The 22,995-nt window shown below is 39.4% G+C and overlaps 3 protein-coding genes across 6 annotated transcripts; 2 read left to right on the top strand and 1 right to left on the bottom strand.

Moving 5' to 3' along the window:
* Positions 1–1,158: 1,158 nt before the first annotated feature.
* Positions 1,159–15,865, top strand: LOC117561359 (probable E3 ubiquitin-protein ligase HERC3). The gene is made up of 23 exons (XM_034238667.1): positions 1,159–1,426; positions 2,871–2,982; positions 3,090–3,160; positions 3,766–3,987; positions 4,082–4,173; positions 5,827–5,957; positions 6,084–6,208; positions 6,297–6,367; positions 6,453–6,568; positions 6,697–6,756; positions 10,787–10,892; positions 11,077–11,275; positions 11,374–11,522; positions 11,624–11,740; positions 11,834–11,929; positions 12,153–12,317; positions 12,429–12,578; positions 12,695–12,861; positions 12,984–13,050; positions 13,150–13,220; positions 13,816–13,999; positions 14,113–14,221; positions 15,352–15,865. Exons 1-23 carry the CDS (start codon positions 1,204–1,206, stop codon positions 15,597–15,599), a joined length of 3,051 nt encoding a protein of 1,016 aa, XP_034094558.1. The 5' UTR covers positions 1,159–1,203; the 3' UTR covers positions 15,600–15,865.
* Positions 15,866–16,185: 320 nt separating this feature from the next.
* LOC117561361 lies at positions 16,186–18,345 on the top strand. Of its 2 annotated transcripts, none has more exons than XR_004571359.1 (2): positions 16,186–16,796; positions 18,000–18,345. XR_004571359.1 is itself a non-coding variant. In XM_034238671.1 (2 exons), exons 1-2 carry the CDS (start codon positions 16,566–16,568, stop codon positions 17,537–17,539), a joined length of 645 nt encoding a protein of 214 aa, XP_034094562.1. In that variant the 5' UTR covers positions 16,186–16,565; the 3' UTR covers positions 17,540–18,345. The 2 variants fall into 2 exon arrangements, 1 of the variants encoding a protein (XP_034094562.1); XM_034238671.1 differs by having other exon boundaries at positions 17,126–18,345.
* Positions 18,346–18,490: 145 nt separating this feature from the next.
* Positions 18,491–20,548, bottom strand: LOC117561362. 3 transcript variants are annotated; one of them, XM_034238672.1, is made up of 4 exons: positions 19,954–20,548; positions 19,618–19,711; positions 19,422–19,509; positions 18,491–19,337 (listed from the first exon to the last, which is right to left on the bottom strand). In XM_034238672.1, exons 1-4 carry the CDS (start codon positions 19,976–19,978, stop codon positions 18,921–18,923), a joined length of 624 nt encoding a protein of 207 aa, XP_034094563.1. In that variant the 5' UTR covers positions 19,979–20,548; the 3' UTR covers positions 18,491–18,920. The 3 variants fall into 3 exon arrangements, with proteins under 3 accessions (XP_034094563.1, XP_034094565.1, XP_034094564.1); XM_034238674.1 differs by having other exon boundaries at positions 19,448–19,509; XM_034238673.1 differs by lacking the exon at positions 19,618–19,711.
* Between the last annotated feature and the right edge of the window lie 2,447 nt (positions 20,549–22,995).

The raw sequence follows: 22,995 nt of genomic DNA, 5'->3' as shown, positions 1-22,995 counted from the left end.
TGCACTAACCCTACCTCTGCACAACACAACTGATGGTCTCAAACACATTCAGAAGGCAAGTCATTCCACAAATGGACTCTTGACAAGGCACACGTGTTAATAGAAAACCATTCCAGGTGACGACCTCATGAAGCTGACTGAGAGAAGCCAAGAGTGTGCAGAGCTGTCATCAAGGCAAAACAGGGCTACTTTGAAGAATCTAAAATAAAAATCATATTCAGGATTTTTTAACACTTTTTTGTTAACTATAATTCCACATGTGTTCATTCATAGTTTTGATGTCTTCAGTATTAATCTGAAAAGTAGAACACAATTAAAATAAACAAAAACCATTGAATGAGAAGGTGTGTCCAGACTGGTAATTCCATGTAATCCATTCATATTCGTTTAATGAAACATTTTGACTTATTTAATGTTTTGTTTTTCAATGTGAAGAAAGCTGCTTTTTTTCCAAATGTAATGCTTATCCCCAACGATTTGAGGTCTGTTCCTATTTTTTCTAATTGTTTATTAAGTCAAGACATTTATTGAAATCATGACACGTGTCTTTCTGTCTTCACAACAAGTCAAGTAACCTCGTCTGGTTTCCCATCTTTTTCTGTTGAACCAGGCCATAACATCTGTGTGTGTCATTGTGTGTCTCTTTACATGGTTATTGTTTATTTAATTGAAGTCTCTTAGCTCATGTTGTCTGCCCTGTGGTCACTCAGTGTCTCTTTGGAATTGTTTGTGTCTATGAAGTTGTTTTGTGTCAATCTCCAATTATTTTTGTCTTTGTCTTTTGTCATTTTATATCTTTATGTAGTCGTTTTGTGTACAATAAAGGTTGCTTCGGGGCCCCTGATACTGTGGGCGGTGGGCCCCTGTACTCCATAGGACTGTTCAGTAATCCACCCATATCCATCACTTTCCAATCCACTGAAACACAAACCCGATCTGCACCTTTACCGTAATGACTGTAAAACTCTCAGTAACAACTCTTTTACAATCTAACCACAGTTTAAATGTTGCAATAGTTCATAACATAATAGCCTATGGATTTAAACAACCACTCTTAGTTTCACTTTCATTTATCTTGAAAGCTAACACACGCAACAGTGTGACTCTCTCTAGCTTTAGCTTTCGTTTTCCGAGGCTCACAGCTGATCTGAAGTCTGCTTTGTGCGGGATCAGTCAGCTGGGACTCGGCAGGTGTGTGACAACATGTTTTCCTGGGGGGAGGACAGTCAGAGGGGCTTCAGGTTAAAAGATGACTCAGACACGGTCCCCCCTACAGCAGAGGGGCTCCATCATCTCCAGCTCGGGTATCACATCACGGCTCTGTCTGCGGGGCGCACTGTGCTCGCTTTCCTCAAAAGTAATGGCAACGCGTTCATCATCCCCATCAGAGAGAGCCCAGCTGGGAGCAGAGTGAGAGGAAAACAGGGTGAGTGTTAGTACAGATACTCTTCTGACTCTATGATTCATAACACCATGTTAACTTTTACCAGCTCAGCTCGTGTAAAAGCTGTATTGGCGGAGAAGTACTCAGATATTGTCATCAAGTAAAAGTAGAAGTAGAGTGTAGGAATACTCTGTTACAGTAAAAGTCCTGCATTCAAAATCTTACTCAAGTGAAAAAGCACTAAAGTATATTAAAAAAAAACTAATTATGCAGATTGGTCCATTTCAGAATAATATATATGATATGTTTTATAATGATTGATCATGAAAGTGTTCTCAAAGCTGGTAAAGGAGCAGCTAGTTCGAATGACTTTGTATACTGCAGGGTAGCTTGTGAATTCACTCCAGGTGGAACTAAAGTCTGATTCAACACTTGATTAGATTTCACATCATTCATCCACATCTGTAAAGTAACTGAAGGTATTAAATACATGTAGTGGAGTAGAAGTACACCATTTACCTCTGAATTGTAGCGGGTAGAAGTACAAAGTAGCACAACATTGTAATACTCAGTACTTGAGTAAATGTACTTAGTTACTTTACAGCACTGTAATTGTTTTACTATTTATATGTATGTGTTTGAGTAAAATAACACTTGTAATACGTGGTGGAAGAAGTATTAAAATCCTTTACTTCCGTAAAGGTACTAATGTAAGAATACTCTGAAGTAAAAGTCTGGCAAAGAAAATGTTACTTAAGTTAACGTATGTTGGTACAACCAGCAAAATGTAGTAAAAATCTAAAATGAATTTTTTTTTAAATGCACAAAAAAAATCTAATTATTTAATATGAATTACAAATGACTTAAATGTTCAGAGACGCTGATAAATCCTCTCATAATTGGATATATGATTAATCGACTAAGCTGTTCTTGGACAAACTGTTGGCTAGTTTAATTTGTAACACAATATCATATTTTATAAACTATTTTTTATACCATAATATTAATTTGTAGTGTAACTAGTAAATTCACTGTAAATTCTATTCAAAGTTTAAAGTGAAAATATGTAGATGGACTTATTTACATTTCATCACAGCATGTCATCTATAAATTAATGACAACATTCCTACAGAATTCCATATAAACACATGATCATTTAGATGTATTTGCAATTGGTTAAAATAGCAAATAATATGCTGGTTTTCAGACATTCAGATATTCCCAAGAAAATAAGTTCATATTCATTTTTCAAACAACACAGTACTTGTGTTTAAACCTATCAAGGGCTCCCAAAAATGATAGAGGAATAACCCTGATTTACAATCACAGCTTTCATTCACGTTTGTAACCATCCATATTTGTCTTGAGTCTGTCTGAGGTGTTCAATGAACAAATGGATGATGTAGCATCTTTTTCTACATGATATAAATGCAGATATGCAGTTTTATATAAATATAAAACCACCTGCTGTGTTGTGTTCTCTCAGAGTTTGTGAAGTTTAAAGACAAGATAAAGGCTGTGAGTTGTGGAGATGATACGGTCACACTGCTGTCCAAGAGTGGACGAGTTCTCTGTCTGGACAGAAAGCTCGTTCCAAGGTGAGGAGCTACTGAGGTTATGCTGTCAATCAATCAGTGTCCTGAATTTGCAAGTAAATGTATTCAATTGTGAAAATGTGTCTTCACTTGGATTCTTGTTCTCTCAGGCCTATGAAGATTTTGTGTGCAGTTTCTCAGGTCGCCTGTGGGAGCCATCATTCAGTCGCCCTGACCAAAGGTACTGTAAAGGCCACGGTGCAGACGGGGAGCCATTTTCCACACATTTGGTGGTCACATTGTACGTGATAGGCTGAGGGCCGGAACATCTATAAGTGGTTGACCAATAACAACAGAAATAGCTAGCTAACCAATCAGAGCAGACTGGGCTCTGGTTTCAGACAGAGGGGGGAAAGAGGTGCTGCAGCACAGGCAGTATGAGAAAAATAAAGAGCTTTTTGAACATTAAAGCATCGAGACAGTAGAGACACAAAATACTAATATGAACCTGAAAATAAGAATAATATGAAACCTTTAAATGTTATTTTATACTTTTAATGTAAATTCATACTTTTTTTAGGGTGATATAAATAGTTTGTATTTTGTTTATTTTTCACTTTATGTTATTTAAAAATGGAACAACTGTCACAGAAACAACATTTCCTCCAGGATTTATGATCCTAAGGTATGGACGTCAGCTCCAAAAAACCTAGTATTGGATGGACGGTGATAATAATAATTATAATAACAAAACCTGTCTCTGAAAAAATCATTGATTACAAAGGAGTTTGCCAACAAAAGGTGCATTAGGGAAGTTCTACACGACTCACAGTGTTTTCTCCACAGATGGTCAGGTGTATACATGGGGCCAAGGCTCCGGGGGCCAGCTGGGTCTGGGGGAGAGGCAGCCCAGCGCCACATCCCCCCAACACCTGACCTCTCTGTCAGCGGTCCCCCTGGTGCAGGTCGCTGCAGGGGGGGGGCAGAGCTTTGCCCTCTCTGTCTCTGGAGTGGTGTTCAGCTGGGGCAGCAACCGCTGTGGGCAGCTCGGCCTGGGAGACACTACAGGTAGATGTCAAGTACTATTGATACACAGCACTAGCATTTAAAACCTATTTATACTATTTACATTGCATTAGAACTTGTTATTATTTTTTTACAGACAGACATACACCCACTCCTGTTCATTGTCTGAACTTGAAGAAAACTACCTACATTTCCTGTGGAATGGACCACACGGCCACTTTGACAAAGGTTAGATTCCTGATTTTGGCCCGACCTGCTCTTAGGTAACTTACTTACTAAGTGTTACTAGCAGTGGCAGCTGGTGCATTTTTCTCCAGGGGGGGTTCTACCAAAATGTAAGCAAACTTATACACAAACTCAGGACATATGTCATATTATAGCGCAGGGCTAGCTCAAAGGCACACAGCACTTGATACAGTCTATTATTTTAGTGCCTGTTTTTGTCAACCTCCTTATTATGCTTACAGATCCCTATCCTGTAGCCTTCATTGGACAGCTCTGGCTAGACATTTTCAAGACTTCAACGTCACGCCAACTTAAGATCGATATTCAAAAATACAGATTCAAAATTGTACAAGTTGAAGCGTTTGTTTTAACAGTTTGCAAGACCGCAGGTACTTGCTTTCAAGCAGAACAGGGCAACCAAACTTAGCGTGTGTTTATGTGTTCGACGTAATGACGTACAACATCCTTGACAGCTTCTGTAGTCCTATTCAGCCACTTGTTAACATCGTTTTTCAGACACGTAAACTCTTCAAAGATCACCAGTGGGGTCACTGCTGATGTATTTAATGTCATAGAACAAAACGTGATCCGTCTCTTAAATGTGTCTCAAACACAGACCTTATTTCCAGCTATTTTCCAAAATCCTATGGAGAAATCCCATCGACTCTGAGACGAGGGAACCGGTAGTGGTAAAATGCTGACTCACTTCCGGGTTTTAGGACTCGTCACTGCACCTCTCTATGGGTAAAGATTTATTCGCGCCAAGCAGGAAACACGTGACTTATCAGTAACTTTAGACATCGTAAAACAATTTGTATCTATATGTTATCGTAGATTATACATTTAACTGACACCAACTATATAATATGTACCTTGTTCATTAAAAAAAAAAAATGAAAGAATTTTTTTGAATGACAATCTAGAATGTGGGAAGAGGTGGGGCGGCGCCCCTAGCGTCCCTATGGGCCGACCACCACTGGTTACTAGTTAAGTACCGTAAGGACTAACTTCACACATTTCTTTATTTAAAAGAGATTCCTTTCTTTCTTCTGGACAGCAGACATAGTGTACATGACAATATTCAAATGTGCTCATCAAATCACACCCTTGTACAAATACAATAGGTTTTCAATGGCTCAGAGAACCAGAGGATCCATTTTTTTACAATACAATTATATGGTTAAAAGCGCACAATAAACACAACAAACACAACAAACAAACACAATAAATAGTCCAATATTATTTAAAAGTAATTTTTCTCTACTCGTAGAAATCTGCTACTTTTAAACCTCCAAAAGTTTAACATGCTTTAACAAATTATTTTTTGGCTGTTTGGGGTAAATATGGCGAAATTTAGCTAACAGTTGCTTATTTTTATATCTATATATATATCTTAATATAAATACAAAAAAATAACGGAAAACATACTACCTGCTTCGGCTGAAACAATGCTGGTCAGAGCAGCGAGTCTGAACCAAAACAGTATGATAAAAGGCTGTAAAGCTATACAAATGTGCTTAGAAGAGGCAATAGTGTGACTTAAGGACCTTTTATGCAATACTGGAACTTCTAAGACCTCGTCCCAAGAAAGTCTAACACAACCCCTGTCATAGATTTGTACATGTGAGACTGATGGTTGTCTGGTGGCCTCCTCAGGACGGTGCAGTGTTTACGTTTGGCTCTGGTGAACACGGACAGCTCGGACACAACTCATTCAGAGATGAACTACGACCTCGGCTTGTTGCAGAGCTCTGGGGGGCAAAGGTCACCAAGATCGCCTGTGGAAGGTACAAGTATATTTCACCTTTTATAAAGCAATCATGACAAAATAATTTTCATTCAACTATTGCAAGAGGCCGGTGAAAGTGAGTTTATGTCTCCGATATTATTAAAATGATTTGCCCTTTACTCAGACATCACACATTGGTGTTGACGGACTCCAAGAGGGTCTACTCCTTTGGGTGTGGAGAGCAGGGGCAGCTGGGACACGGAGAGGAGAGTCATCCGTCTGTGCCGCTACCTGTTCAACTGCCACAGGGTATCTACACAGTGAAAAATAGATTCAATATTGCAAACGCAATGAATGACTTTACAGTGATTTCACCTTTATTCTGTTTTTATTCCAGACACCAATGATGTAATTAAAAACATTTTCGCAGGGGGAAACTGTTCATTTGCAGTTTACACGTCTAATGAGGTACCAGCACAAAAACATACAGTGCAGACCATAATGGTCATGGGTTTAATCATGTTAACATTCATTCAACTGTTTTATTTTGCAGGATGTTCAGGAGGAGGCAAACACTGTCAGAGTCAACACTGTAACACACTGTCTTGATCACATGATCGACAAATGGACCGCTGAGTGTGATTCAAAGTCTTGGAAACAGATGAAACAGTAAGTATATTAATTATATTATTACTTTGTTGAGTAACCAGAAGTTCTATGGACTACATAGCAGAAATGATTGATTTGGATCTGTAGCAGTTAATAGTGCAATGAACTAAGATTTCAAATCTTCACAGGGAAATTCACAGGATGTTTTCCTCTGCTTCCTGTCTGAATGCATGCTTCCTTGAGAAAAGGTAAACACAGTATATAAACATTATAATCCTTTATCTTTTTATCCAAACATTTACTTTTAAGCTGTACTTGTTGAATTGCGATCTGTCAGTTAATCCACTACTTTATACAGTTCAAATAAATATTTTGATCCCCTGACAACTTATATTAGTAGAACCAGTTAGCCTGAAAAGATTCCGCTTTTATAGGTCACCTATTATGCAAAATGCACTTTTTGATGTCTTTTATACATAAATATAATATATATATATAATAAACGGGGCTACAACGGAGCTGATCCAGATTTGCTGCCGATATGACGTAATATCGGAAATGTGGGCTGGCTTTACACCCACGGCCCTATCAGAAACAATGAACGATGTGTTTTGGACGTAATATGGTCTTTATTTACATTAGCAAGCATCGCTAACACTCAGAGCTAACCTGTACTGGAGAGAGTATATGTGAAGAAGCAGGAAATAAAAAGGTACTGTCCTTGTGGTAAACCCTCAAGAGAAAAAGCATTTGAGCTCCATACTGTTTCAGAAATAATCCTTGATGTGTTTTGGAATCACATAAAGGATTAAACACGAGGTGTAATCACGACAGCGATTAAGTTGAGTATCGGGGTAGAATTCTTTGTTTGGTATTTTAAGCAAAACACTTCATAGACATGTTTTTTATATATCTGCGACCTATAATATATGCCTACAAATAGTTAGGAGACCTTTAAAGTTCTTTGTCCGTGTGCCAGCGCGGCTTTGAGCCAGACACTGATTTGTCCTCAAATTATCATTATCTTATACTTCTGTACCAACCCTGTCTCCTAAAAATAACGTTCCCACAGAACTAAACTGCACTCTCAATTAGCTAGAAACGTATTTTCTCCCACGTTACGTTCGTTATGAACGTATCTCAAATACGTTTATTTTCTACATATCTTCTAGAAACATATTTTCTCCCACGTTACGTTTCTTATGAACGTATCTTAAATACGTTTATTTTCTACATATCTTTGCCATTTATTGTCTTGCTTATAATAATGATAATAGTCATTTATAATAAATATCATTTTAGAGCACACCTTTGAAATCAGTAGGCGAGGCTGTAATTTTGCCAGCTGTTACTCTCATGAGTGAGTCAGAAAATAATAGTTTTAACATGCCAAAAAGCTGCTGTGTCGTTTATTGCACCTCAAACATTAAAACAAATCCAGAGTTACGTGTTTCTGTACTTCCTCTAACAGAAGATCTCTGTGACGCCAGATGTGGTGTTGTTAATGCGATATTATATCCGAAAAAAAATTCAGTTTAGGATGGCCGAAGACACTACACTACCCATAATCCCCAGCGTTTGGGACTACAGTCCCGTTGACAAACCCCGTGATTAATCTTTAAGCTCTGGGATTGGATGTTGGAGTGGCAGTGCGCCAAGGTTATGCCGAGCGTCAAACTCTTTGAAATGGAACGAAACCACGGCACACTATTCAAAACTGGACTTGAACGCCCCCCCAGAACTACACATGCTGGCTATTGTGTTTCGCAACATGTTCTCTATGGCACGTCTCTACTGGGAGTTGTGGTTTTAAAAGACGTTTTCGTTTTCCCCAAAATTAGAAGTTGACAGTATTAAACTGTGTATAGCCTTGGAGGTTTAGGCGATAGGAAACACATTGGTGTGTACACATTTAAAACATGTAATTACCAAATGGGTGAAAATCGCATGTATCCATAATGGGCAGCATTAATATATACCTACATGACAGCTCATTGTTACTTTGTAATTCTACTCCACTACAATTCAGAGGTTAACCTGGTATTTTTACTCCACTACATTTATTTTAGTTACTTTGCAGATTCTGATTAATGATGTGAAATATAAACAACCCTTAAAGCAGACTTTAGTTACACCTGAGTAAAATTCAGGGAAGGTGATTGTCAAGTGCCAACAATCAGGAGAGATATTTGATAGTTGGTGCTTGAGAAGACTAAACATTTATCTGCAGATCTCTATAAAGTATATTAATTACTCGTTATTCTCTACTAATAGTTAATTAAAAACTGTATATAATTGCTATTTTGCACATCCCAAGATTTTCTAAGGTTTATTGACATATCATATACACAACTACAGTGTAGTTATGCAACAGTGCATTACAAGACATCTATCAATATGTGTATATACCTCCACCATTAAACTGTCATATTCTGCACATTTCTTATACTATCTATATACATAAGAGTATAATTAATGTGTATAATATCAGTTAAAATGAGTGCTTCAACATAGTTAACATTGCAGGAAAGCAATATATTATACGTTAAGTACTTTGTCAGGCTCAATATATCTATCTGTAGATAGATACCCCCAAAGCTTTTTTCTTGTTTAAAAGAAGACCTTAACCTAAAGTATTCTTAAATGTGTTAATAAAGGTTAATTAGTTTGTCTGTTTTGCACATCCTCCTATTAATATCTTTGTACATCCAGCACTAAACTGTTTTATTGTAGAGATCACTTACAGTATCTTCTTGTTTTTTTATATTCTATACTTCTATCATTGACCTTCTACTTTCCCCCTATGAAAGAATGTACTCTTAATATTTTTTTCATCAAATAACATTATTCAACAAAAATAATTCAATAACGTGCTTTAACCACTAGGCGGTGCAGACTAGGTACACACAGCATACTAATAACTTTGTATTATTAGTGTAGGACACTTATGTATGTATAACATCTGAAGATTTGTAGTTTACTAGTTTTATTCATGTTTTACATAATTTTACAGGATATTGCTATATTATTTCTCATGTTTTACTTCTACACATTAATATCTGATTTGTAAAACATCACAGACAGAAAGGTATATCCGTCATTTAATGGTAAGCTATTGAAATTGTGATTCCATAGATGTGTCTCCCATCACCCAAATCCCCTGACTCCCTCAACTCAGTATTTACATTCTTATATACAAAGAAAATCAGTAATATCTTTCCTTTTCTATCAGCTGTGCACCGTTATGGTGTAAATATAACCTCAATTGGATCAAATATAAAAGTCAGCCGAATTACTATTGATACTGCAAGGAGACGTATTGTGTGAAAAGAAATGCAAGATGTTGTTTAATTGTTGATATATTTATGATCCACGTCACATATTCAGTGTTGGCGGCAGTTCTCCTGTTTGTCCAGAAGTCTTCTCAGCAGGGCTCTATAAATAAAGAACTACGGCAGATATGTAATATTTAATGCAGCCGAACCGTGTATTACAATGCCGTTATGTGATGACTTCCAAAGAGAAAAGCAAGTACACTCGGAATAAAGTATTTTTTAATTTTTTTAATGTTTTCGGATATCATATTGCATTAACATCATATCCCAACATGTATTGCGGCTAAAACATCCAATCAACGAGCTTCAAGCTGAGGATCTTGGGTAATCAGTTCAGTGGGTTTGTGGTGTGTATTGCTCGAAATGTCCCTTATAGGCCTACGTCTGTTTCCTGTGACTTTATTTACTGCTAAAAAGCCCAAGATTATATAATTAAACAAATAAAAACAAGGATAATTGTGTGTTATTGTTGAGTAAATAACAGTGTGTTATTTAGAAAATAATAACAAATTAGAAGGAAAAAAAGATTTTTAAAAAATACAGATTTCAGTATTTTGAGGCTCTAAGCCCCATTTCTTTTCCTCACAGACGACAAAAAAAGTCCGACATTATACGATTTAAAATAAAAACAATAATCGTGGCTTGATATTGAGTAAGAAGATGTTTTTATGAACCCCACAGCTTCCGGTCTTCCAAGACCCGAACGGACAAAAAGACGTGCTGCGGGCACGAAACATACTACCAATAGAAATACATTGCTTTTAAAATCATTCTGTGTGACACAAAAAAAAGGGGGAAATCGTGTTGGTGAACACGATTCAATAGACGAAATGCCTTGAGACTGGGTTGTGATGTTAGCATGTATCTGAAAGCACCAAAGTGCCTAAGTAAAGTCTCACAGAGTAATGTAATGGTCATGGTCTTTTTTTCTTTGTGTTTTTAGCCGAGATGAACATTTCCAGACTTCACCAAAGTACTGTGGCCTGAACCTGCCACTTGCACAACTTGCTTTCCAGAAACTGGTAAAGAAGGATAATGTGTTTGTCGGGGTAAGTGCATGAACGGTTTTATCTTTCAAAGTTATCTACCTTCAGTATGTTCACTATTTGTAACTAGTACAAATGGCATGGCGAGATTAACTCTATAATTACTCTTAAACTTGTCTAAAGTGTTAAGAATGACCAAAGAGTCCTGATACGTACTTATCCCTTGCTGTGCTTCTCAAACTAACAGGTTGAGGGTGCTCTCTTGAACTTACTCCCCTCCCTTGATAAGCAGCCCGTGGGAGTGGAGGGTTTGAGGATCTTCCTGATTCTCAATGAGCTCCTGCATGTGATCCAGACCCACAAACCTCCACAAAAGAGCATAAAGCTCGCTAAGGCGATCGCTGCTGCTGTACTGAACTTGTCTGCTGGCAGCCTCCAGGTCATAGGTAACCTCACCTTTACACATCAGCATCAGTATTTGATAACACATTAAACATCGTTGAATGTTAATGACTGCATATCTTCTCCATGTTGTCTTCCTCAGGGGACTGGTGGTCCTCACTGCCATCCTCCACCATGAGTAAACATGTTGAGGTATGGAAGCAGGCCCTCTCAGTGATCCTATCCGACGAACCTCTTCATCGAAACTCAGAAGTCAGAAACCTGCTACTTGTCCTCCAGTATATGTACAACGTGAGTATCCGTTATTGGCTGACTTTTTACGAATGTCATTGAGCACGAACCAGTAATCCTACACATTTTTTACTTTTCACCTAAAACATTTTGTTTTTCAGGCAAACCGCAGGACTGCAGAACCTCAACAGATGCCAGAAAGCAAATTCTGTTTGTTGATGAACAAAGAATTTCTTCTTCAGGATCTTCAGCTTTGGCGTTCACGGTCACAAAGCAAGGTAAAAATAAAATAAAAGTGCACTCACTCTAATACACACTCACTCAAGTACACACACTTCTAAACACAATATCCTATGTGTTTTCCCTTTCAGAAGAATACTGAGCCACTTATCCTTTGTAGCTTTCCGTCTGTGATGGACCTGGAGTCGAAGAAATATGTTTTTGACCGGAATGCTGAATACACCAAGGTAACTCAAGCCTTGTTCTGTACCTCATGAGAATACGCCTTCACACACAATAAAGTCAGGTCAAGAAATGTCCACGTAAACCTTTTTCATTGTGTATCAGCTCTGCCTGATGAGTATATGTTTTCCATGTGACAAACACAGTTAAGTAAGCTGTCAGTTACACAACAGAAACATTTTAAAATAAGCAATAAGAAATTAAATCTGTAATTGTCCTGTGTACCAGAATGAAGCACAGCCACCCTTCTTCTGGGAATTCTTTTGGGAATTCGGACTCCCTATGCCTCAAGGCGTGGTTTTTGAAGTCGACGTGAGGCGAGGATCAGTTTTGAAAGACACCTTTGAACATTTGGCTTCTATAAATCAGAGTGACTACAAGATTCCACTTGCGGTAATAAACATGTAGTTTTATTCTGCGCAAAGTCACACAAAAAATCTTGCATCATTGTTTATTGACTCTTGTATGAGCTGCTGTATCATTGTTTTGCCTTTCATCTTGTAGGTTTACTATGATGGAAACTTGCCCCGCTGGGACGATTTTTTTGGCTACGTGAAAGACTTTTTTTACGAAGTGTTTCACGAGATGGTTTCAGCTGAAACCGGGATGTTCATGTACAATGACTCCAAGACACTGGCATGGTTCCCATCCAAAGTAAGACGATATGTATGCAATGATAAAAAGGATCCAATGATCATACCACAAAAATTATTGTCATCCTGGCATTTCTCCACTTTTCTGTTGAAAATTGTCTCTCCTAACAACACCAGGCAGCACCAGAGGACCAGCGGTACCTATACTTTGGGATTCTGTGTGGATTGGCCTTGTACAACCAGTGTATCATTCACTTACCATTCCCACTGGCTCTGTTCAAGAAGCTGCTGGGTGTGAAGCCTTCACTGGGGGATATGATGGAATTCAGCTCCTTTGTTGGAAAGTAAGGAAACTCATTTAAATCACACACATTTTAGGTTTGACGTGCAGCTTTTTGGTCATAATACAGTACATTGTAAAGCATCTTTAAAATCTTAAATATAATTCCTTTTATCGGGTTTCAAGTGGTCTGAAGAACATTCTGGAAGACTACACAGATGATGAAATAGGAATCCTCGACTTGGATTTCTCAGTATGTGTTTTACAGTCTTCATCCTCTTTCTGATATCTATCTGACAACAGATATTTATTTCCCAAAGCAGTGATTTCAGCTTTTTCTGTTGATCACCAGATCTACTGGGATGGAACAAACGTTGACCTTGATCCTCAAAATCCTGAGAAGCCTTTGACAGGTCAAAATAGGTAAGAGTGTTTTGTTATTTGTCATCAGATTACAATCTTAAATAGTATGTAAATCAACATCTTGGGATGGGACTAAAAACATTTAAAATGTATGCTTTCGAATCGATCAGGCTAGGCTAAGCTACCGTTATAGCTGCGTCATTCGCTTGATTCACGCCACCCAGGGCGACTTCACATTTATCTGCATCTTCACATTGACCTTACATGTAGCCCTGCAAAGGTTGCTTTGCATCCAGTGTGAACGCACCATAAGGCTTATATTGTAGAGAACTATAAAAGAAGAGAAATGACTAAAACAATAAGCTTAAAGATACAATATAACTTTGTAGACAGAATTTCTCAGAATTCATTGCTTTTACCTGCTAGGAAATACCTTTAAAATCGAATCATTTCTTTCTGCCGCTAACCTGTAAAAAGATATGTAATACATTGATTGATTCATTTACATCAGTCTTGGTATGTGTAACACTATAATCAGCCCCGGCTCAGTCTTATTTTAATCAGGCTGAAGAAAATGATGCAAAGATTGCAATATCCTCCTGTCAGAGCATAGTTTGACAGGATCTGAACCTGATCTCTTTAATCTGCTGAACAGGAAGGAGTTTGTGGAAGCCTACGTGAGCCATGCCTTCAACACATCAGTGGAAGGTGTGTTTCAGGAGTTCAAGCGGGGCTTCTTCCAGGTGTGTGACCAGGATTTGGTGAAGCTGTTCCGACCACGGGAGCTGCAGGAGGTGCTGGTGGGCAAAGACTTCAATGACTGGGCCAGGCTGAAACAGGTACAGTCCAAAACAAGAGCTACTCATGTTTTCTCTTAAATTTGTCCCATCCTTTTATGCTTGATTTAAATGCTAAATATATAAGAAGTATTTGTCTGTTTCACTGTATTTAGGTCACAGTTTATGAGGGGGAGTACAACACGACCCCTCTACACCCCACCATACAGATGTTTTGGGAGGTTTTTGATGATCTAACGGAGGATCAGAAGAAAGCTTTCCTTTGTAAGTATAGCACCTGATTTCAAATATCGAAACATGACAAATTATAATTTTCATGAAGCATTAATGTAGATGGTTCATGAAAGTTTTACATTTACAATGTACACTTAGTATCTGGTAAGTTATGTAACTGGTGGTTGCTTGGAGTCAATAAAAGGTCTTATAGTTGCTTTAAAATCTTCTAATGAGCCACTAAAGTGGTGCAGGAATGAGTCCTAAAACCCGGAAAGACTTCTTCCACATCTTACAGGCATATTATCAATTCTGGTTCCCTTGTCTTGTCAAAGTCAAAAATGCGTCAGCTTCTGTGTCGTATTTTGCGCAGCATGTGACCATCATGTACATTGTATAGCCTAATTAGCTTTTTATTTCCAGCAACTGTTCTAAGCTTCTATGTGTCATATAAATGGCGGTTGCTAACAAGGGAATAAATCAATTGTAAGCGTCATTACGCCAACACAAATCCGCTTTTAGCTTAGCAGTGTTGATGCACAGCCATGTACATTTGATGTTGTTTATAGCAATATGTTTATTATATATAATTATTTCTGCTGTTACATTTACGCTTCATAAATCTTCAAGTGGTGTTAATATGTGGAGATTATCCTGCCGCACAGAACATGTTAAGTATCATAAATGTGGGTTTGCAACAAAGCACATTTTCTGTAATATATCGTAATCCAATGGGAAAATCCCATTGTTTTTTGTCAAGCCTCCGAAAACACGTCAACACTGCACCACTCTATTGAGCGGGAATACATACAGTCCAAAACAATAAGCAACTGTTGGTCTAAAGTGCAACAAAGGTATTTTATTGAGAAAAGTTTTCAACTAGAAAAAGACTCTCAAACTAAAACTGAATTGATAGTTTGAGGGGTATACTTTGATGATTTGCTTTCCAAAAAACATTCTGCTCCCCCATTTTTACCAGGTGTTTTATTGGCCGCTGTGTCCATAATCTCCCCACTTAAATAAACGTTCTACATGCAGTTGGAAGGCACAGCAAGGCACAATTAAACTAAAATCATTCAGGTCTGATTTATAGGAAGAGCAGTGCTGGTCTTAACAACAAGGATTTCACAGAAACAAATAGAAAGCAAAAACTCACTGATTACCACTTCTCCCTCCTCCAGGGTTTGTAACCGGATTTGAAAGGGTGCCTGTTCTTGACCTGGAGAAGTTCAAGATGAAAATCAAAGATCAACAAGTCCAAGGCCCCCCTGACCAGTTCTACCCCAAAGCACATACGTGCTCCTTGGACCTGGAGCTGCCCTTGTACTCAACCAAAGAGATCATGCAGACCAGGCTGACCGAGGCTCTGAGCAGCAACAAAATCATCTTTAAAGATGCTGGGACTGAACTCGGAAGGTGTCTGGTCTGAACAGAAGACTTAACATTGTCATAGAGCACTTTGTAAACCAAGTAGCAGCCTTTGTAGTATTGCTACTATACCTGTTTATTAACAAACTGTATGGCTGGGAAATTCTTGATAAATAGGATGTATTGTGTGGTGGGTTAATATCAGAAATCCTTCCCTAATAGCAAAAACGCTGTTATACTCCAAAAAAAATGTTGTATGTATATATGCATATTTCAGAAAAACGCCCTATGTACATATTTAAGTATTACATGATCTTCTAAGATGAATAAGGGTGTGACTTTATTTTATTATTTTGGTAAGTTAACCATGTAACAAATGTTGGTAACACTTTATATTAAGGTACACAAATTAACCATCAACTAGTTGTTAATTAACATGCATATTAGCAGTATATTGGCTCTTTATCAGTCATTATAAAACACTTATTAATGCCTTATTCTACATGACCGTATTCTACAAGTAATACGCCATTAGTTGAGAGTTTTTCCTCAATAACCCTCTAATTAGTGCTTATTTGTTGCAAGTAAGGAAGTTGTTGTACATGAGTTGTGGTCTTAATATGCGCTGCTCAATATGGGCCTAATAAGGCAGTAGTAGCACAAGAATAGTAATTCTCCCTTAATAACACTTAACAAATATGATCTATTCTTATGTAACAAGACATGACATAAGTGTTAATTGTGTCTAAATAACTCAAATTTAGGTATTTATATCTTATAATATGTTCTGGGGTATTGAAAGTTCAGCTACCAATAGCAAGGTGATATTGACCTGTATGTTTCATATTTGCACATTTATATTTTTGTAAAATTTGTACTGAAGGTTAGACAGGAAACTGGGTACAGGAAGTAGGAGAAAGTGATCTGGCATGCATGGCAGAACACTGCGGCCCAATCCCAAACCACTCCCTCGACCCTCCCCCTCCGTGACGGAGTGAACTCCGTCTGTAGGCACACTCACAGCTGAATGAAGTTCCCTCCATTAAGGGTTAAGGGTATAAATACAGCGGCAAGCTTTGGGACGGCCTCCCCTCTCTCCGCAGGAAACGGAAACGGACGTCATGGTGTCCAACTCACATCTCCATCTGTCGGCTGCATTGACCTGCGTTGCTATCCGTCGCCTGTTGCGGGTGCAATGGCAAGATCCAACAGAAGGCGCAGAAGGTTGAGGCGCATTTTAGCGATGTGCCAGTGGCAGGTAAACATTTCAATATTGCTAATACAACAATTATCTTCACTTTATTTCTTATATAGTAGCCTATGAACTTTGTATGTGTAATACAAATAGATATTTAGATATATTGTGATATACATTCATTTATTCTTTCCTTATAAGCTATACGTGTATATCTGTATAGTGTCTGTAGAATTCCAACACAGAGAAATGTTGTCAGTAGTTTATAGAATAAAAAAGGAAAGGTTAATTTGACTTGGTCTCAGAATTGTTTACAGAGCTGTGTGTGTGTGTGTGTGTGTGTTGGAGTATAGTTATTGAACAATACTGTGTCCTGTGTTTGTCTTTTACAGGGGGGCAAAGGTCTTTACATGCAGCTCAATGCCACTGCCCCAATTCTCGCCGTGTATGCCAACCCTGAAGCCTGTCTAAAGAAGGACTTTAGAGTTAAGCGATCTAGTGTGGTGTATTTAGTGCAGATGCTTTCCTCCCCAAAGGACCACGGATGGGGACAAGACATCGAGGTGCTTGTTCTCCTCTACAGCTTGGCCCATGGACTATCACTCTCTGTGGTGGGTTCAGCATTCGGGATTCCCAAATCGACGGTCCACAGGATCATCAAACACGTCACCGGGAAGATAAAGGCCAACCTGAAGACCCTCATTTCCCTGCCAACCCCAGATGAGCTGCCAGAGATTGCAGATGGCTTCTGTCAGCTTGCAAAGAGTCCTGCATTTCACCGTGCTGCTGGTGCGATTGATGGATGACATATTCGCATCAAACCTCCAGGAAACGAGTACCACAAGGAGTACATCAATTACAAGCTGTTTCCTTCCATCCAGATGCAGGCCATCTGTGACTCAACTGGGAGATTCCTGGATGTCTTCATCGGCTATCCAGGCTCCGTTCATGATGCCAGAGTACTGCGAAACAGCCCCATCTTCTGCCAGGCACTGTTTCCCCCAGCTGGTTGGTTCCTCCTTGGGGACGGTGGTTATCCCTGCCTGGAAAAACCAGTGGGATTACTCACACCCTACAAGGTCCCTCGCGGCCAGGTGCAGGCCAGATTCAACAGGCATCATGCCAGGGCTCGGTCTGTGGTGGAAAGAGCATTTGGAAGGATGAAGGCTCGCTGGAGGGCCACCCTTTTCAAAGCGCTGGAGGTCAGTCCAAGCTTTGCCCCTGACATCATTGCATGTTGTGCATTTCTGCACAATCTGTGCATAGACATGAACGATGTCCTTGAGGATGCTGAAGCCTTCCCCCCTGAAGATGGGGACCAGAGTCCTCCCCCTGCCGCAGCATGTGGACAGGAAAGTCCTGGACACCACCTAAGGAACAGGATTGCTGCACAACTCTCTGCTCCTGTCCAAATGGCACCACACCTGAGAGAGCACGATTACATCTAATGAACTTTGTTTTTTTTTGGAAAAACGTGGTTGTCTGTTAACTTGTGTTTTTGAAATGATGTGCACACATACCTGATTTAATTTTGTTTGTTTTAGTGAGCTCCACTTCTCACTTTAGAGAAAAGAGGTGAAATAAAATAAACCTGTGCACCGTTGATTTCAAACTTGGTTTTCCTGAATTGTCTTTCTGCATAATCCCAAATTGGAGACAAATGTCCTTACCTCTTGGATCATTCAATCACGAGCACAGAGCAAAGGTTCAGAAAATGAACACAGGTCTTCTAATACAATCACTTAGTTTTTGAGTGAAACTCTGCAAATGGTTTGACATGAGCAATTAAGACCGTAAATGTCATGTATATTTTAATGCCTTATACCTATGAAGCGCACAGACATATCTTTATTTAAAATGCTGATATTCAGGGTTAATCTTCAGACTTTGGAAAAAACACTTTAGTTCCGTGCACAACATTACTTTGTGCAAAACTTTTCCTTCTACATTATGAAACCCACACAGAACAATGTAGCCATCTAACAATCAAGCAAACGCAATGTCACCTTCATCACCCGTCTACCTGTATTTACTATATCCCATACAATATTGAAGACATGAAGGACAGTACGTTAAATTAGGTTTATTGTCTTCCAAATAAATAATACAAGCGAACAAAAACAAGTCTTTTAAGTAACATCAATAATCAAACATAGAAATGGCCAATGGTGGGGGGGGACAAATAAATCACATTTTGTCGACCATTTTTTCGAACAGGGTTAGAAATGTATCTGAGTGCTGCATTATTGCTCTGTGGCGTTCGTCCTCTTTTTCTGCCTCGCGTTCTAGGCACTCCAGCACTCCCATAGCACCTTTTCTTTTTTTGGGGGGGGGCTGCTGGGTGGTTCCAGCCTCAGACAGTGATGAGGGTGGTGAGGGGTCTGGATCATCAGCCACATTTGGGGGGGGGAAGGAAGAGGGGCAGGAAGCAGCCTCCGGATCAAAGAGGATTGTGGGGTTTGCCAAGGCTGAGGCAACAAGGACAGGAGGACTAATTGAAGGCCTTGCACCTATGGCCTCATCCATGGCCATGAAGAAGGGCCATGTTGCAGGGGTTTCTTCCCCCTGATCAGTCCCTGTTCCAGTCCTTGGCCTTTTAAGTTCCTATTGCAAACAAATGCATGTTAGAAATCTTTGTTCAGCTTTTTCAAAAACAAACATGTTTTACAATAACAATACACCATTTACCTTGTATTTCTTTTTTAGGTTCTCACATTTCTTGGAGGCCTGTTTGTGAGACACATGTTGCCCAAGGTCCAGTTCCTTAATGATTGACCTGTTATCATAGAATATTTAAACAATATATATTGGTGTTAAGGCAATGACCCACAGTGCACATTCATTACTTTCATTGCACAAAATATGAATTGAGTGCATAACTCACTCCCATGCTTCTTTGGCAGCATTGCGTTTTTTGCAGAACAGGTCGTCCTTTTCCATCCTTAATGCAATAAGTGCCTTGGTTTTTACCACAGTCCCTGAAATTACAAATCACACTTAAGTTTAAACCGATTTCGTAAGTGAATGGATACATGAATTGACACATGTGTTGTTAGTTTGATTCCGATTTAGATTTGTACATCTTCAAAATAAAAATCTAATGTAATCTTGGCAAATCAAATTAACACGTGTAGATTTATAAATACATGTTCACAAAGGCATGTTTTAGTTAAGGCAACGTATTATTTATCATTTAAAAAAATAACCACATGGAACTCACATTTGTATGACGTTGTTTCCTCCATGCCCGAAAAACGGTTGCACACCTGTGGAGTGAGATTATCAAGCCTGCATCCATGCAAACTCGCTGTCGGAGGCTTTTATAACCCACTACGCCTCCGCCCTGATTGCTTTGGACCAGCCCTCAATATGGCGGACCCTTCGCGTGAACGCGCAAACGGAGGGGTAGGGTGTAGGGGGCGGTTTGGGAATGGGTCTGGTTCTAATTTTCCTTTGCAACCTGAAGAGTAAAAGGGTCAAGTCCGTCAGAAAGCAATGACTGTAAGTGTAAGTGTGAGCCTTGCACTTACACTGTAAGGATTAGTAACATGTATTGTGTTTATGTGATGAGATGTTTAAACAAAATGAGAAAATGCGTTAGCATTCGCGCTAGCGTTAGCATACACGGTAGCGTTAGCATACATGCTAGCGTTAGCCATACTAGCCTGTATACATGCTTATTGCACAGCTAGCATTAGCTATATTTACCTTGTTTACACTAAGCGTCTACGCGTCTATGTGTTAATCTGTGTATGTTACACTTGCATGTATGAGATCATTAAGTGCCTTGTAACTTCTGTTTTATAGTTTCACTCCGTTTGAATGTCAGTGGACTGCAAATAAGTCAATAAAGAAGCATGGCTGCTCATTACATTCCCTGGCTCTCAAAAGAGTTTGGCTGGCTGTTTAATCTATGTTCACACTGAGACAACACATAGAGAGAACAGTACACCTATTGTGTAAGTACATACAAGCAGGTCACACAGTATGAACACAAATACATAAACTCTGCTAAACATCTGTTTTTATTAAAAAGTACAGGCTGCTATGTGTTCTCAGCAGGGCCGGACTGGGACAATAAGGCCCAATCCCAAACCACTCCCTCGACCCTACCCCTCCGTGATGGAGTGAACTCCGTCTGTAGCCACACTCGCAGCTCAACGAGGCTCCCTCCTGTCAGATGGAGGGAGTATATATAGCAGCAAGCTTTGGGACGGCCTCCCCTCTCTCCGGCAGAAACAGGAAATGCCGTAACTGTGTGTAACAACGGTTTCAAATCAGGATCTCTTAGACAAAAAGTTTAAATGAATAACTCAAATAAAACTCCAAACATCTTTCATTGTGTTTCAAAGCTCTTTTAGTTGTAAACCTGATGTTTATAAGCTTCTTAGTTTTTGCAACGGTCTGTAAATATACACAACTTTATAATAAAATGCACACATTTACCTTTTTCTAGAAAAACACAGGTATGATCATAAGTTAAAAACATATGAGGTTATCATGAGGTTGTTAACATCGCAATTTATCAGTGGATGTTTGCTGGAACTACTTGTAAACAGCGTGTTTCCTGACGGACACACACAGCGTGACTCCGGTCAGGTAGAGACCGGTCTCAAGTCAGCACCGCTGCAGACTCGCTGTTTGAGGGCTTGATAGCCCACTCCCCCTCCACACTCGTTGCTTTGGAACAGCCCTCAATATGGCGGACCCTCCGCGTGAACGCGCAAACGGAGTGGTAGGGTGTAGGGGGCGGTTTGGGAATGGGCCTAAATCAGGCCGGGAATTATACACCCAGCCAGGCCACTACCAGTTTTTTGTGCCATTTTGCTGGATTTATTTGTCAATATTTACAGCGTTGCTGCCCGTAGTGATAGCCCTCTAAATCTACTACCCAAAAATAAACATATGGACATGGGTTACTATTTAAAAAAAATTGCAAATCTATTTAGGAACCTATGTGAACATATTTTAAGTGGGGGTGGACCTCAACTCCTATAGGAAGGTCCGGGGGCATTCTCCCCCGGTAAGATTTGTTTTTAATGTTGGACTTAAATGCATCAATCTGGTGCACTTTGAGGGGGAAATAAAGAGACTACACCCATATGAAACATAACTGTATACATTTAAATAATCATAAGAACATGGCCATAACCAATAACATACCATATCCAATATGGAAAAACATTGAAACTTGTTTATTTATTTGTTTTTGGTTCATTTATAGTTGTGAGTGTGTCTGTGCTCCTGAACCAGCCTCTCCTGTCTCCCCCCTCTCCCTCCTGCTCCTCTTTGAGGCAGAAGCAAAGACTAGTTTTAGCTCTCAACAAGTTTTAATAGTTTATCTTACCTTTTTGAAAGTGGCCATGTCGGCAGGCCACATCATGTAGACAGCCAGTCACCCTCTGTGAGGCAGAGTCAGACCCACATTTGCGCAGCGTTGCGTTCACAATACATAGGCCTACATAACAAAAAAAAAGTCCTCAGGCCAGCAGGCCACTTAGCACGCCAGGCCATCGGGAAACCTCCCGGTTCTCCCGGTGGCCAGTCCGGGCCTGGTTCTCAGCCTTGGAGAAACTTGACATGTTTTGGGATGTGTCTGAACCGTCTGAACCTCTAGTGGTTCATTAATAAAACAGATATTTCAACGTGTGCCTACTTTGTTCATGTACTGTTGAGGTTAATTTCAGTAGTTGTGTGCTATAATGTATTTACAAAGTGTGAAGAGGAGGTCACTTTAGAATAGGGAACCTTCACTTCACCACCAACGAACTGTCACAAGGGCAAAGAAAATCATTTCTGACCCCTCCCACCCAGGTCACCATGTCTTCCAACTTCTGCCCTCAGGGAGGCGCTACAGGTCACTGTCCGCCAAAACCGCCCGCTTCAAAAACAGCTTTTTCCCCTTTGCAACACGTAAATGGACTCTAAATAACCCCAATGAACAATAACAATCCACCACACCTTGAACTTTATGTTATATGTCTTTGCCCTGTGCTGTGTGTTGTACTTTTTATTGTCTGTTTATTGTATGTTGAATTGTATGGAACAAGCTGTAATACTCTGCACTGAACACGAATTCCACCAGCCTGGCTGTGTGGTCATTAAAGATTCTAATCTAATCTAATCTAACCTGTTCAGGTCAATTAGAGTCAAACTACTAGTTTATTGGTTATGAACAAGACTTCACTTTAGAATAGGGAACATATTATAAGATATAAATACCTAATTTTGAGTTGTTTAGACTTAATTAACACTTGTAGTT

The sequence above is a fragment of the Gymnodraco acuticeps genome, unplaced genomic scaffold (genome assembly GCF_902827175.1).
Source record: "Gymnodraco acuticeps unplaced genomic scaffold, fGymAcu1.1, whole genome shotgun sequence".
In the NCBI taxonomy this organism is placed as follows: Eukaryota; Metazoa; Chordata; class Actinopteri; order Perciformes; family Bathydraconidae; genus Gymnodraco; species Gymnodraco acuticeps.
Note: the sequence above shows the minus strand (reverse complement) of the source record. Positions and strands in the feature narration are given on the sequence as shown.

Excerpts from the sequence above, each read along its gene's own strand:
- LOC117561362 (XM_034238672.1), bottom strand. The coding sequence starts at position 19,978 with ATGGAGGAAACAACGTCATACAAAT. Across the intron at positions 19,712-19,953 it reads GGAAACAACGTCATACAAAT|GGACTGTGGTAAAAACCAAG; the intron begins GTGAGTTCCATG and ends TTGTAATTTCAG. Across the intron at positions 19,510-19,617 it reads GCTGCCAAAGAAGCATGGGA|GTCAATCATTAAGGAACTGG; the intron begins GTGAGTTATGCA and ends CTATGATAACAG.
- LOC117561361 (XM_034238671.1), top strand. The coding sequence starts at position 16,566 with ATGAAGTTCCCTCCATTAAGGGTTAAGGGTATAAATACAGCGGCAAGC. Across the intron at positions 16,797-17,125 it reads TAGCGATGTGCCAGTGGCAG|GGGGGCAAAGGTCTTTACAT; the intron begins GTAAACATTTCA and ends TGTCTTTTACAG.
- LOC117561359 (XM_034238667.1), top strand. The coding sequence starts at position 1,204 with ATGTTTTCCTGGGGGGAGGACAGTCAGAGGGGCTTCAGGTTAAAAGAT. Across the intron at positions 6,757-10,786 it reads GCATGCTTCCTTGAGAAAAG|CCGAGATGAACATTTCCAGA; the intron begins GTAAACACAGTA and ends TTGTGTTTTTAG. Across the intron at positions 14,000-14,112 it reads ACTGGGCCAGGCTGAAACAG|GTCACAGTTTATGAGGGGGA; the intron begins GTACAGTCCAAA and ends CACTGTATTTAG.